The sequence below is a fragment of the Lissotriton helveticus genome, chromosome 1_2 (genome assembly GCF_964261635.1).
Source record: "Lissotriton helveticus chromosome 1_2, aLisHel1.1, whole genome shotgun sequence".
In the NCBI taxonomy this organism is placed as follows: Eukaryota; Metazoa; Chordata; class Amphibia; order Caudata; family Salamandridae; genus Lissotriton; species Lissotriton helveticus.
Window position 1 is genome coordinate 235,652,575 of NC_136058.1, and position 16,023 is coordinate 235,668,597.

At 43.1% G+C, this 16,023-nt stretch overlaps 1 protein-coding gene across 2 annotated transcripts in view; it reads left to right on the forward strand.

The window, feature by feature from the left end:
* Positions 1-14,894, forward strand: part of ATPAF1 (ATP synthase mitochondrial F1 complex assembly factor 1) — a 165,290-nt gene extending 150,396 nt beyond the window's left edge. For both annotated transcript variants that reach the window (XM_078671658.1, XM_078671659.1), the window contains 2 exons: positions 13,807-13,914; positions 14,346-14,894. In XM_078671658.1, coding sequence (XP_078527784.1) covers positions 13,807-13,914; positions 14,346-14,525 — 288 coding nt within the window. In that variant the 3' untranslated portion in view covers positions 14,526-14,894. The remainder of the gene's footprint in view (positions 1-13,806; positions 13,915-14,345) is intronic.
* The last annotated feature ends 1,129 nt before the right edge of the window (positions 14,895-16,023 follow it).

The following is a 16,023-nucleotide window of genomic DNA, read 5'->3' on the forward strand; positions in this document are numbered from 1 at the left end:
AGCCCAGGCCAGACTCCCCTGCCAGATGTCAAAGTCTGAGGCAGAATCGAAACCGAAACTTAAGAGGGGGACCCACAAGTCCAATCCCCCTGCCGCTGTTGTTCAACTCCAAGACGGCCACAGAGCCTCACCCAGTCCCGGGCGTACCTCAAGGGCGGATCCCAAAAGTTCGAAGCACCGTAACTCCGGCACCCCGGGTCAGAATCAAATTCCGAAAGTTCCAGGAAGATCAGCCCAGCGTCCTCTACACAAATCCTCGTGAAAAGTCAGGATATGTTCAGGATATCATGCCGGGAGTGGCGGGGGTCCGGAGAGCGCTGTGCTCACGCGGCCATCTCGGATGCCCGCCAAGCTCCTCCCCTGCAAAGTTTTTTTTAAATGCTCATCTGTGGTCAGATTAAACCTTCCAAAAAGAGTTGCTTTCATCTATGAGTAATCAGTCTGTTTTTGGGGACCCGATTCACAAAAGTAATCTGAGACAAAATCCTAACTGTACGACTTTCTGTATTCACAGAAGGCATTTAGGAATACTGAAGTTAGGATTTTGTCTCAGTCAATCTTAAGTTTGTCTTAAATGTAATTTAAGACCAAAACTTAAAGATTGACTGAGATAAAATCCTAACTTTAGTACTCCTAAATGCCTTCTGTGAATACTGAAAGTCGTAAAGTTAGGATTTTGTCTCAGATTACTTTTGTGAATTGGGCCCTGGGATGCCAAAATCACAGTATGACCCAGTGACTTACCCTCTAGTGCCTCCTCAGTGGTCTTCTGTCTGAGGTTGGGTGCAACTGGGAGCTAACATGTTTTAGGACTATGTGGTCTAGACTGCCCTGGTCTGAAGTGTTTCGTCCATTTAGCCAGGAGTAGGAGTAGGAGGAGAGGAGATCCGAGCCTGAAGCAGTGTGTGCAGTGGTGCCTCTGATGCTCCCAGACTATAGTTAGGCCACAGCTCCCTGCGCCACGGTAGGCACCTAGACCCTTGGCACAATCAGCTCGTCTGCGGAGCAAGGTCTGTAGGTGCATTACTACAACACCTGCTGGACGGAGAGAGACCTGAGGCCTCTTCTGTGTGTGTGTAAATTGGGCCTCACAGGCCTGCGACCAGCAGGCAGAGGCCTGAACTTGAGAGGCTGGATGAGGCAATATAGTAGACTATTAGAGCATGCCTCTCGATGGATTCTAGTCATGGACCGCAGGAGGGCCAACAGGCATTGGATGGCTGCGAAGTGACTGACCACAGTAACAGGTGGAACTATGAGAGATGACTGGAGGCGCTAACCCTCTGGGGAGCAATAATTCATGGCAGTGAGGGGAGGGGAGGTTATGTCTATGCACTCCATTGTGGGGTATCAATCCAATGTCACCTGGGTACAGTAATGTTTTCGGAAACCATTGTCACACATTTAGCAATTACTCACTGTAACACCCCTAATCAGTGCAACTATATATCTAGCTTGCATCTGAAGAAATCAACACTCTGACACAGGTAAGAGTTCCCAATACACCTAGGTCACAGGAGTCACGGGACCTTCACAATTAACGTTTTTGTTTTTCATTCCGGTATGTCTGCTGCTGAAAGTAGCTATTTCCCTCATGTGAAAGATAACAAGTAGGAAGTAGCCTGGAAACAGACTCCCGCATGTTATTCCTTTAATACTTACTCATGGTTATTTCCGTTCCCCCAACAACAAAACAGCAATGAAATTGGGCACTTCAGTGCTGTGGTGTCATTGTGTTGGAATCTTAGATCCCAGCTCCTCCATGCAGAGCGGCAGTTTTTGCCCATCACTCCCAGCAGGGAGGCGGAGGTTATCCCAGGTCACATCATCCACTCCAGAGCTCCGGTGCCCTTCTCAAACCCCTAGCTCCAGTCAGGAACCAGTCCTTGCAGATATCGCACTCAAAACAGCTGACATTGAAGGGCTGCTGGTGCATGGCGAGCGTTTGCAACAAATCCTTGCGAGACCTAACCTTATCGACATACTATGGAAATATGGCAAAATGTTGTGGGCACAGAAAGGGACATTCATTTCAGGACTACCACACAGGCAGCTGTACTACATAACGAAATTTACCGCATCGCATTTAGGAGACAGGGGAAGCACCAGAAAACAAACGGCAGCCACATCGAAATAACACTACACCAGCATTGATTAGCAGCACTGGTACCCGAGGAGGCACAATGCCTGTTATGCGCGATTTTGCATTTCAGTGCTGTGATATGGATCATACTTAGTCTAATGCCAGATGCATGGTACTTGGCAGAGCTGAATTGGGTGGCGTGGATTTGGACAAGCTGTGCACGCTAAGGCTTTTATGTCATGGGGTATAAAGTTGACTTTTGTCTATTTTTCTTTGAAAAATAATATGGGCTGTTTCTTTACCCTCCGGTTCATTTCTGAACAATTTGTTAAGCTAAATTTTATTGTAGCATTGTGTGCGCATGCAGGGAAGAACGAGTGTCTGGCAGACATGCAAAAATCATCCTACGTCTCAGTATTAACACCCACACTTATAAGCAGTAATTCCAATCCTAGAATGAGTTACCTGTTTGCTTTACAATGACAGTTAGTAAAACAAGTAAGTGCTTTGCGAGCCTGTATAAGTAGCAAAGGTTTTAAAGGGACTAGTTTTCATGCAAGGTATTGCTTTTCCCAGTTCACGGAAGGGATAAAAAACATCTCCAGATAATAATAGGGTTGACAGGATGGTGCGATAGCAGAATATTGATATCTGTGGATCTGGTGAGGACTGCGGGCAGCAAGTGCTTGATGCGCTATTTGCATAAGAAAGTACTATATATAGTTTTTGTTATCCTCCATTAGTTATTAGTAAGGAAGTGGGAAGAGAAGCATTCACCAACAGCATTCGGTTAGTCTTAGGGAGACAAAGAATGCTGTGGTCTGTGGTAGATGCCGCCCAGAAGTCATAGGTATATTTATCAGGAGCTGCCATTGAAAGGAAGTGGAAATGCGCTTTAGATGTTGCCAGTATTGATGGCTAATGTGAGGTTGCAGACTTGGCTGTGCTGACAGTGGGTGGGGAAATGCTGCATTGTCACTGTAGGTTTAATTACATGAATCGCGCATTCTCTCTGGTGTTTGTCCTTGGGGTACTTGCTGACGGGTGCTACATATGGGATCGGGTTTGCCTTTGACAGGAGGTATGGTTTAGTGGGGTACATAGTTTAAATTAATGTTGGTGTAAGGAAACAAACATCAGACCCTTTTTACATTTACTATTATTGTGTGCATCATGCAGAGAATGAAAAGTAGCAGGAACGGCTTTGATGCTGTAGAGGCTAGCAGGAAGAACTGTTTTGGGGTGGTCAGTTGAAGAGATTGTTTAACATGTTTTAAACTACCACAGTGGCATTGGAGAGGGCAGCAGCTGAAAGGCTTGGTCTTTACTGGTAGGCAGTGGTTAGATGGGGACCGGCCATCAGTCTTTCTGTCGGTGGTGGACAGGGGAGCAGTGAACGGCGGTCACGGGTTTGCAGTGGCATCCGAGGGGTGGTTTTAAAGGTGGGCAGAAAAGCTTAAGTGAGGGTTTTGTTGGAGTGAGACTAGAGTTAATGGCGGCGTTAGTAGCAGGCACAACGGCAGTGGTCTGTGCTTGGAGGTCAACTGAGCAGGCTTCGCTTGAAGGTGGGTCATCAAGTTGGAGGATGTGTTTGGTGGGCCGGCTGCAGGCAGTGTTATGCAACTTTGCTGGAGGGCGCAGCAGCAGTATTTACTGATGTATGTAAATCGCCTGATGAAAGGGCCGATGTGACCAATGGAGGAACACAAATCCTTTTTTTATGGCTGGGATGAGCCTCTGCAGTATGATGGGTCGCTGGCCTGAGTGTTCTTGACTGACGCGGAAAATGGGGGGCCCCCTCAAGTTTCGTTACACCACTGCTTTGTTTCCTGATTCGCTGAGGCCTATTTGGACATTTCAAATTTCTGCAAGATGGTATGAAAGTCTTGAAATAGGCCAAGCGTCACACAACCTGGGTCTTGTATACTTTTACATAGAAAAGATTCTACAGATGGTCCATGGGGAAACAGCCTGATTTGTAGTATCTGCTGGGGAGGGAAGCAAGTCCCATACATGCTTCTTGTGGATCATGATGTTTCATCTAGAACACCGTCCTTGGTGTAGGAGCCAAGTCTTCCCTGTGGTTAGGAGACACATTGGAGTTAACACTCATTTTAAAAAGTATGACCTGGTTTCTTGCACCTTTGCATAAGTCTGGCCTCCAACATTTCAGCAGATTTTCTTAATGGCTGTCTCATTGGCATGGCAGGTGTCTGACATTCAAGTCTTAGATCCTCACACGTCATCTGCAGCTTTTTAAAATCATAAGATTTTCTCACAGGCACATGCTTTCAGGAAGTTGATTAAGATGTTCAGATAAATCACACGATTACACCACTGCTTTCTTCTTGAACCAACTCGTCGAAGCGCTCACTTTATATGCAAGAGCCCCCTCAGTAAACAGAGCCCTTAGGTTCTATTTCATACCATGGAGTGCATAAAATAAAACACTTACATGTCAGTTATTGTACACTTGTATGGGACTTTCCCTTAAAAATAGCTGGAGCTAGTTGGATAGTTTCCTGCATCTCATCTTGTTATGAAACAGCTGATGAGGCAACCATTGATGTTCTGTAACAAGATGAGACATATTTGCAGTGTCAACTTGGGGATCAAATGTGTTATTGCCTGAATTCTGAGCCACGGGGTCACTCACCATGAACCACATTACTCTTGCTTAGCTGACCCTTTTTCTGCATTACTTGGTTAGCCTCAGGCTCGCCTGGATACGATTTTTCTTTTGTACACATTTTTGTAAGTATCATAAAGTATTGCATAATGGACAAAGAGAAGCCAGTTAGAATCCTAGGTCTCCAGCTAGCATATTCTATTTGAATTTATATACAGCCACCCTGAGGGTGCTTGCGCATTATTCCAGCAATACAACGGAACTGCCTTACAGTCGCTACTTCGCATTCTGGAACTCCTCCTTCGAGACCTCAAGTAGTGGTGTTACAACTCTTTCTCATGAGAGCAGTGCCTGTGTGCGCCATTTACTGCTTGCTTGTTCTTTTTCTAAAAGTGAATCAAAAAAGTGAGTAGCCCAGCCTAAAGCCTCTTTAACGTTAAAAGGTGATTTTAATCGGATCTAAATCTGGAAATTCGGTCTAAAGATAGTCACGCTTGCTCTGTAGATCTAGTTAAAAGTGAGAAATGCTTCTGTTTAAATGTATTTTTCGGACCTGCAGATAGTTGAAGATAATCCAGGGTTATGAAACGAAAGTGAACACACATGATGAAAAAGTCAAGTACATGTGGTGGGTTTTTCCTCCCGTTGCACATTCAACCTGCTGGGATAGTCCATATGCCTCTGTTTATGTTCTGTCTGAGCACGGGGGTCATACGTTTAAGACTCAAGAGTAAAAGCTTTATGCTGGGGGCTTCAGATTATTGTCCGTTTCAGAAGCTCTTTACGTGTCCCGGAAGCTCTCCCTGGCCTTTCTGGAAAAAGTGCATTTATTTATTTGGCTTTTATATGGCGCTCGCTTCCTTTCCTGAATCACGATGCAGTTGTCCAAAGGTGGTTATAAACTTCTGCTGAAGGTAAACCTCATCGGCGGTCCCACGCTCCTTATCTACTTCCGGGACGGGACTTCCCGTTAGCAGGTGTCAAAGACTTGTTGCACAGATTGAGCAACGTGAGCTGCATGCGTCTTCACGGAAGTCCGCCGTTTTTTCATGCAATTGTTCTTAAAAGACATTAAATTCATACTGCTTCGGAAATGAAATAGTTGCCAATAAAAACTTTCAAACCCAAGAACGCTGACACTTGTTAGAAGAAACTTTTCGTACTGGAAACACATTATGCAAAACAACAGGATGGGGCGCGGAATCTCGGCTGAGAGCGCTTGCGAAATTCCTCCCGGATGATGTGCTGGAACTGAGAGGTTGGGAGATCAGGCACTGTGGCAGGGCCCCAAAAAGACATCTGTCTGCGCGCTCTGTCCTGGGACTCGTTGTCTACTTTTACTCTGAAGGAAAGGTTGCATTTCAGCGATCTTCTGCCTCCTAACATGGTTTTAAATGCAGTCCTTTGCAGACTCTGCCTTTCCACATCTCCTTCTGTGTTTGCAGGAATGCAGCTGCATGTTTGCCACAGTTCTGTATTGTTATCATGGGGGTGCGGATCTCCATGCCCAAGCATGCCAAGCCTTCATATCAGTCAGTCAGTCAAAATACTTTTTTTTGATAAATTAATATCATGTAAAGACAATTGCACGATACATAGTTCACCACAAAAAACATCACATACAAAAAGAAAAATGTGCTTACTAACATGGTTATTATATACAAGATAAAATCATATATCATTGACAGTCCAATATATTTACACAATAAGTACAAAAATATTTTCTATGTTAAAAATGGTTAAAAAGTTGAGATAAAATATCATAAAAGAGGTTATTTAAATCAGTCATCACAATCTCATCATGATTACAAAAAAAAAGCATCAGACGAGTCATTAAGTGGAGTAATCTATAAAATGATTGGTACCATTGATCATTCATTGCAATGCTATGACAGTAGAGGTATTTATCAGGATCCTCTTCTTTATCCCTACAGCGCCCACTAACAAATTAGCAACATGGAACATAGTCCTTGGGGTCTGCAATAGCTGTAGGAACATAAGTGCTGGTTTAACCTGAATAAACCCTGCCTCCTTTAAAATGGGGATCAAATATTTTGTTCTTGCGGCCGTGTAATGTTCACAAAACATTAAGAAGTGTAATGTGTTTTGGGTCGAGAAGTTATCACAACTACACGGCGCTGCATTATCTGGGGTACTCCAGGTTGGAAAGTGACCAAGGGTCAAATGGATTAAATTAAGGCGAAAACGCGTTAAAAGGAAACGGTGATAGGGTTTATTTACCGTTGTTAGATACAACTCTGGGCCGGCCTGTGTACTCAAAATAGTGCTTGCCCTCACCATAGGTTTCACAAGTTCCATTTGTTCCCTCTCCAGTCTTAGCTGGTCACCCATCATACCCTTAATCGCCCCAATATCCCTAGTTGTTATAGAGGCCGGGAAAGAAAAGAGCTCTGGACGCCCTAACTTTGCAAAACTGTCTTTTATATAGGTTAACCAGGGAATTTTGTTAACTCTGTCTAGCTGCAGGCAATCTTTTAGAATACTGTGGTTTAGAGTAATTTCTTGATTCAGCCAGGTTTTTAGCCAAATCAGGACGGGTGCCACTTTAATCTGATCCGTAATATATCCCACTCCTAATTCATTATGGACTGTATATGTCGGAGTGGACTGAGGAACTGAGAGAACAGCTCTTAAAAATTTGTTCTCCGTAATCTGGATGTTGTCAGGGGAACAATGTCCCCAGATTGCGCTCCCATAGGTGGCCACAGCAAGACATTTAGCTTTGTAAATTTTTATCAAAGCTGCTATTGGCCTAGCTCCCAATTTTCTCGCAAAACCAAGTAGAGCAGAGGCTGATCTAGCGAGAGATATGTGTCTGTTTTTTAATTGGGGGCCCCAGGTTCCTCTTTCGTCAAATGTTATCCAAAGATACGGAAAGGTGGTTACCCTACATAGTTCTTGCTCACCCCAGGTGAATTTTTTTGAAATCTTGTATTTGCTTGCCTTTCCCATTATCATAACTTGGGACTTCCTTACATTTATTTTTAAGTCTAATAGTCCCATAAAATCTTCAAAGGAGTCCAGGAGGCGTTGAAGTCCCACACCAGTCCGTGAAAGCAACACGGCGTCATCCGCGTACAGAAGGACCTGGATTCCCAGTCCTCCCACACGAGGGACGTCAAGTGTTGCCTCCAATAGGGCTGGTTCAAGTCCATTTATGTAGATGGTAAAAAGGAGGGGTGCCAAAATGCACCCCTGCCTCACCCCCCTTTCTGATTTAAAGTGACTCGTGCATCGTCCCTGTGAGGTGACTCTAACTGATGCTATGAGGTCAGTATGCAGATCCGCTAAAAGATTAACAACTGCTCTATCTAGACCCATCTTGATTAAGATTTGCCACAATTTAGTGCGGTTTACTAAATCAAAGGCAGACGAGAGGTCCATGAACCCCAGGTACATGGAACCCTCCTTAGCCCTAGTATACTTGTCTATCAAAAGGTGTAAATTCAGTCCTTGATCTATCGTACTTCTTTTTGGTCTAAAACCATACTGAACGTTAGATAAAACCCCCTTTTCGTCTAACCAGTCATTCAGTTTGGCCCAATATTTTCACTGAGGAATCGATCAGGGAAATCGGTCTGTAGCAGGAGGGGTCTTGCCTGTTACCTTTTTTAAAGACCGGTATAATAATAGACCTCTTCCATGTGGCCGGGCAGCTATCCTGTTTCAGAGCATTAAAAACATTACACAAGACTCTAGACCAGAATTTCGGGGCATATTTAAAGACATCTCCAGGAACCCCGTCGGGGCCCGGAGCCTTGTTTTTTATGGTCATTTCTATTGCCCTCTCCACCTCGGCCGCATCAAAATTAATAACAAGAGCCTCTTCGGTTTGTAGTTCCCTATCGTCTATTTCCGGGATACCCATGGGGGCAACAGAACTACTACTTTCAGCGTAGATCTGTTCAAAGTGATTAATCCAGCCCTCATCCGAGATATTAGCCTCAAGGGGAGTATTCTCGTCCTCCGAAAATAGTGGCTGGTTTATAATTTCCCAAAACATGCCACTATTTTTAAGTGTACCAGGATCGAGGAGTTGGTCCCAGGCTGTATTTTTCAAATCCCTTTTTCTTTCGTGGATAGCCTTTTTATATAAGGTCCTAGCGTTAATTATGTTGACACGATTTTTGGGTATAGCCTTCAACGCTTTTAGCAAATTCCCATGCGCCTTTGTACAGCTATTATTAAACCATCTTTTACCCTTGGATAACCTCTGCCCAGATTTGCTCTCTAGACTATGGTTTATTTCTGAGCAGATATTATCAAATGCCACAATAAGCTCTTTGTTCTGGTTTCGATTAGCTAAACAGATGGCTACTTCATCTTCCACTCTAGACAAGACATCTGGAAGAAATTTCTCAGGGATTATTCTAGTCCATTTCAACCTGCGCTTTTGATCTCTGGTAGCAACATTTGTTCCCCCCCTATGTGTCACCGTTTTCAGGGAAATAAGGTTAGTATGCTTCACTGCAAGTAAAACAGGATTATGATCACTAAATACTGATACCTCTGTTCAATACATTAGCACACTATACAACAAAAAGGAAGACATAAAAATAAAATCTATGATAGTGCCATCATCATTACTCTTAAAAGTAGGGGACCTTTTTGTACCCTTCCCACAGCTTGACTCATAAAGGTTCCATCTAGCAAGGAAGATTTCAAGGAGCTCTCCACGCCTAGTGTGTTCCATGTGTGTTGGTATGGAGAGAGACGGACCTTCATCCTCCTGAATCATACATGGCTCGGTACAAGGGTGAATATTGAAGTCCCCTAATAACATCAGTTTAAAAGTATTTCCATTTGCACTATAGACTGACAAAGATTTATCTAATACATCCAAATTGTAACTAGTACATTCATTTGGGTTAGCGTTATAAAAATTCACAAAAAGAATCTTGGCCTTATCCTGGGTTGTAAGTTCAACAATTAGGCAATTTTCATCACCCGAAGGACATTCCGTTAATTTGCCTTTAACATCCAGTTTAAAAAGAGTTAACAATCCTCCCTTTGCTCTTCCTGCAGTACTGGCAGTTGCAGGGGTACAAAAATGTCTGTAACCATCAAGGGAGAAACTATTTTGTTGGTCCCATGTTTCTTGTAGGGCAATAATGTCAAAAGATTTCATGATTTTTATCCAGTCAGCATTCCCCATTTTATTTTTGATCCCGGCGACATTCCATGTGGCAATTCTTAAAGGCGGTACAGATGTTTGTTCAATACTCTCCGCAATATTTGGTAGTCGGTCGTTCTCTTCTAAAGAGAATAATGCTGTATAACGGTTGTATAATGGTAGAGTATGATCAAATTGCCTGTTTGCTAACTGGTAGCAGTACCTATCCCCCATGTTATGACTATGTTGGGCATTAGGGAAGTTAGAAGTATATGACACATTTGGAACATTTGGGCCACAACCTGCCCCTTCCCCTCTATAACCATTTACAGGATGTCTAAGTTGGGGCGGTATTGGGCCTTTCGCGCTGTCCAGATGGTTATAAAAGAAGCCCAGGGGTCTAGCACAGACAGAATTTTCCTCCGTTGGTAATGAGGCTGCTCTAAGGAGAACTGTGGCCACATGTTGTGGATACTTAAAATTTATAATAATACAGTCTCCCTTTGAGCCCTTTCTTCTGTTACCAATCCAGCTCGCTCTACGAGTAGATATTATGTCGTTAGAAAAAGCGAGAGGGAACCCACAATTCCTATTTAGCCAAGCAAGTGATTTATTTTTTAGGGCTGTGTGTGTTTCAAGCCTAGGGTCAGACAAACAGGAGTCTACCTCTGGGACATTTGTTAGTACCACTGTATAAGGAACACACTCTGGTGGTAAATTTACTGTATAGTTCCTTCTTGGCCTACTAACTCCACCCTTTTCTCCTCTGTCTACATGCTTCCGACTAGTGGTTTGTGATCTAGCAGGCTGTAGTGGCACTTGAACCAGTGGTTGGACTATTGGGGTTCTCCCCGAGATTGTAGAGCTGGGTATGGTTTTATTTAAACAAGTGGCTGGAGGGCTCCCCAGAAGGTTCACAGTGGGATTCTGTGCTGCATCTACTGATCCCAAGACCCTGGTGTCGGTGGAATCCCCAGGCCTAGCCTCTAGTCCAGTCGCAGTTGCCCCAGCTGCCGTGTTTCCAGTAAAAATAAAGGGGCCAGGAATAGAGCTTGCCATGTGAGATTCCAGAAGTCCCCCTAGCCTGGCTACCTCTTTTGAGACAAGCTCCAGTTTAGCCACTAATGGTCTAACCAAGACTTCTAATTTTGTCTCAAGAATAGAAGCCAATAGCTCTAAATGGTCAGGATGTAAAATATTGGCCATTAGTAGGTTTTAAACTACTTGATCCATTATGTGGAGTGCTAGGAGGAATACCTGTCTTGTTGGGTTTCCGCCCCACCGTCTTTTTAACAGTAACCTTCCTGCATGCCCGCACCATTCTCCGAACCGGCGAGTGGGTCGGCGAAGGTGCTGGAGATTGTGCTAAGGATGATGTTGGGCTCTGTATGAGGGTGGGGACAGTTAGAGTCTCCTGATCTTCTGTTATCGTTATGGTGGAAACATCACAAATGGCACTCACGTTAGAATTATCTCCACTAACACTAATATCTGGTTCAGGTAAAGAGCAAATATGTGCGGGCAGCCCTAACTCTTCCAGATTGGTCTTATTTAGTGATAACCGCCTATCTTTATTTATTTTACTGACAACTTTGACTAGGTAATTATCTAGGGTCCTAGTGTCATTATCGGCAACCGACTTCGCTATCTTGGGCTTAGACATGCTGTGATGCTCTAATCAGAGGTTTGGGGCACTGGTACGGATTAATGACAGTAACTCTATTAACGGAAATAATGCTTAATCAATCTAAATATGTAATGCCATGTAAAAACAAGTATGGACCATAAAATAATAAGTCTTACAGTTAGTCCAGATCCAATGACAATGACTGAAGACCAAAGTCCGTGGCCCGGCCCGGCCTCTTCTGGCCCCTGACGGCCCCGCCCTTGTCCCGGGCTTCTCCCGCGCGCGACTCGCGGGGCGAGAGGGGGTTCAGCCTTTTTCAAGCGCCTCCGGGCACTCCAGGCGCGTCACGGGCGCGCTGCCCCAAAGGCTGCTGGGGGTGTAGTCCGGTATTGCCTCCCGGCGTCTCTGTGTGCCTGGCTGAAGCCGCCGTTGCCCTCACGGCACTGCCCGATGGCGTCGCGGTAAGTTTGCAAAGCTCCTGGTGTGCCTTCATATCATTCCATAGCAGAGAGAAAGTGTTTTCAAATGCCTATAATCCGCAGAGTTCAGTAAAGGGCTGGAGAACAGGTGGCGTAAAGCCAGAAAATAAGTATGGTCTCTAGGTGCTGCATCTGGACTGTCTAAATTCCAGTACATATAATGGAAATAGACAGACTAGTTGGCTCTTGTGGTCTTTTTCTTCTCTGCACTGCCCACAAATGTATGTGTTAAATAAATGTGCACTACCATCAAAACCCGTGTTCCTAGCTTTCAATCCTATACTTTACTGTCCACAGCATATGGTGTCTTGGCTATAATAGGATCTGCCAAGCAAGGGCTCCTGGGGGAGAAAATATAGATTAATGCTAGATGATCATCAGACGAGCGTAATAGATTGTTCTTTTTTGTTTTATAGAAGCAGTCAACAACAAAAAAAACTGTGAATTTGAACCCATTGTTTAGTTCTGGCTAGAGACCACTTATCTATTGGGTGAGCTCATAGCAACACTAGAGACATACACGCACGAAAAGGGCTTTTGGTGTGCCCATCAGTGCTTAATTTGAGCCAGCTGTTTCTGGTTCTTGGTCCTGGCACTTAATTACCAACACCGGTGCTTGTTACAGTCCACCACATGGTGGCGCCGTTTGTCTAATTTCGAAATGAGCACAATAGTTTTTTAATAATTAAATTTACATTCAAAATTACGAATACGTGGAACCCAAGCCATTCGTTTAGTTTGGATGACTTGGAGTAGTCTGAATTGTCAACGTTGTCGGATTGTGGTGGTTAGAAGTTGTATTTGTACTTTCATTTACAGCACTGACAGGGGCAATGGTTACTTCAAGCTGCAATGGCCTTCTGACGAGGACCATGGCACCTTCTTAAGTTGTTTTTGTTTACATATTAAGCACTTGGCTTCATCAGTCATTCAAGCATTGATGGAAGAAAGTGTCAGTTTTAGATTTGGTCAGCCCACAATTTTAGTCTGCCCATTGGCTATTACCTTTTAGGTGTGTTAGTCCACCTGAATGCTTCCCATTCTTGTGCATGGATATTGATGTGAGTAGAAGTAAAAGTGTTGTTATACCAATGTAATGACGATTTTTGACCAACATGTGCTTGTTGCTCTTAAGTGTTTCCTCGCTCCAGCTGATGTTGCACCAAGTTTGAATTTTAGATCTTCGTGTTACTTTGCACATAAAAGTGATTTTATCCAAAATGTAATACTACTTATGTTACACTAAGAGTGATTATGCACCTACAATTATTTGCAACTAAAAGGTTATACTGTATTTTTCTATTACGAATGTTGATTTTGCACGAAGGGTGATTTTTCACCTCCGAGTGCCGTGAACCAAATTTGATATCTTATTGGGGCACACTTTTAGTACCTAATGTGATTTTTTACTACTAACTTTTCTATCATTTCTTACCTTTCTCTTTACTTTGCACGAATGATAATTTTGCATCTAGTTTCTGCATCTGTCCTGATCTTTATACCTACAGCTTTCTGTGTCGCTGTTTTTTTTATTCTCTAGCTTGTGATGTAGTGCTGTTGTTCATGCTGTGCCGTAAGCTCAAGGAATAAAAAATAGGCCACAGGCCCACAAAGAGTCCAGCAAAACAGAGACAAGGGACAAATAGTTTCTGTCCCTTTCTACATGCCTGTGTTTGTATGTATTTCATCTCCATAGTGCCACATCTATTTGCTTTGCCAATGCTTTTATTCGGTTTTCTTTTTTTACTATTTCCTTGTAAACATTGGATACTTATGTTGCTACTGTTTTATGAGCATTTACTAATACTGTTTTTAAATCCTGTAAAAATGTTGAGTTCTTTTTATGTCTTGCAGACCATTGGTGAAGCTGCACCCAGTCAGCTTGTGTTGTATCATTATTGTGAGCTTCAAGAAGAGAAGGGCATCGTACTGATGGCAGCTGACATAGACACCACCTTTCTGGTAAATACCCTGGGGCACGTCATACAGGTTCTTGTGATGTCTCTGTGTCCCAATACTTTTTACAGAAGGTTACTGGAGTTTTATTTGTGGTCAGAAGATCGCAAACAGGGGCTTGCATCCTAGGCAAGGCGATCAGACCCACGTCATATTTCGGGATAACCAGCGAATATGTAAATGATTTCATTTAGATTTATTGTATGCAAATGCCTCTTAAATGTTTATCTAGAGGATGTGGCATGGATACAACTCATTTGAACCTACTTTGGCGATCTCAAGATTTTGAGACAAACCGAAACGTTGACTGTCGATGCGTTTGTGAGGTTTCAAAACAAAACTCCTTACAATCTGTATCTTAACAGCTTTAATGTGTACTTTTGAGCTCAATAAATTCTTTAAGTAACCAACATGTTATTTATGTTGCCCCTTTTCAGAATGTGACAGAAGCACAATGCCTAGCCAACCAAGTACAGCTTTTTTACGGAAGTAGCAATGCAGAGATCTTCAAATTGGTGGAAACGTTCAACCATAGTCCTGGCAACTTCAAGTATATGTCTGTGATTGCACAGCTGGAACAAAGTGGCATTGGGGCTGAGCTAAGAGGCCATCCTTGAACCTAAATAGCTCCCACGCCCTGAAGACTGCTTAAGAGCCCTGCCTAGAAACTGGCTTTCTGAAACAGACCGGACAATCTGGATGGAAATGGATTTGTGGAATGTTATTTATTTGAAATGACAGCTGTAACCCCGATTATATGTATTTTTCTATTGTACAGAATTTCACTCAAGGAAGTTTGTTTTGCATCCAAAAACATTTGCCAAGTTGCAAGAAGACTGCAACAAGATTTGGTAGCTACACCAAACGAGCAATCTTTGAGGTATGAAGACTAGAGTTTAGCTAATAGGTCTATATATAGTTTTGCCAAAACCATTTAGATTCATTGACTCAGAATTTGCAATAAATAAATGTGACTGTCGGTATCAGCTCAGACTATCGCTTCATTCTTCGTTAGATGACTATTTGTACCGCAAGTATGCTTTGAACAGCTACCACCTAGAATAGGTTTTAAGAATGCACTTGATGATACGATTAGCTGTTTTCATTAAAGACAACCTTGAACACAAAGTGAATTTCTTATCCAGAATATGGGCTGGTGCCAGATGTATGCTTGCAGCACGGGTGGCTCTTTGTACAATTGCTGCTCACCTCCAGCCTCACTTCCAACTTGCAGCCACACCTACCCCAACAGACATGTTCACCGTGGTCCTGTGCCGTGATTTCACACAACATAACTGGCAGGAACATAACATATATTATTGCCTGCATTTTAAGCTGCCTAATTGGCGGAGCCAATTTCAGCATCCCATTGGAAGTACATATATATATCATGTGTTCAATACAGCTTACCTAGGTGTCAGCCTTCCACATGGATGGTAATTCCTTATACATTACAGTAGTGCCCACTCGAAGTGCTCACCCAAACTGTTCCTTTATCAGCAGTACTATTTGTTCTCAAATATGTATCCAGTAATTGGACCAAAAAGTTTGTTGCTCCTATTTTTCAACAATTTACTTCACTATCTAATGCAAGGAAATTGAGAGTTCACATTTCTGAAATCATCTCCAAAAGTGTGGTCGGCACTCCTTGTATAGCTGGTATTTACTGTGCTTTAAGTTTTTATATTGCTCAAACCATGGGGCATCCAAGTACTGAGAGAGACAGACAGAATCAAGGTGAGTACACTGAGTTACCAGTGAAAGAGTGATTTCAGGGTAGAATTGTACATAGTGTTTTCATTCTGAGATATACTAGAGCATAGCTGCCAAGGTTTCAGATTGCTATGTGTGACATTTTCATAATTTCAGTGTGATTAGGAGTGACATTTCAATGACCATGAGTGACATTATCTCGAGAGCAAAATAAATCAATGAATAAGAGGGATACATATAAATATCAGAATTTACAGCCATTTGAATAAGATGAAACATATTTTAAACTGCTGCAAAGCAGAACAAGAGATGAGAGGGCACTAGTGCCCTTGTAATCTGATAGCAATTTAAAGCTGGGCAGGATAGCCCCCCTGCTGGAGAGATCATGTTTTAGGGTGCAGG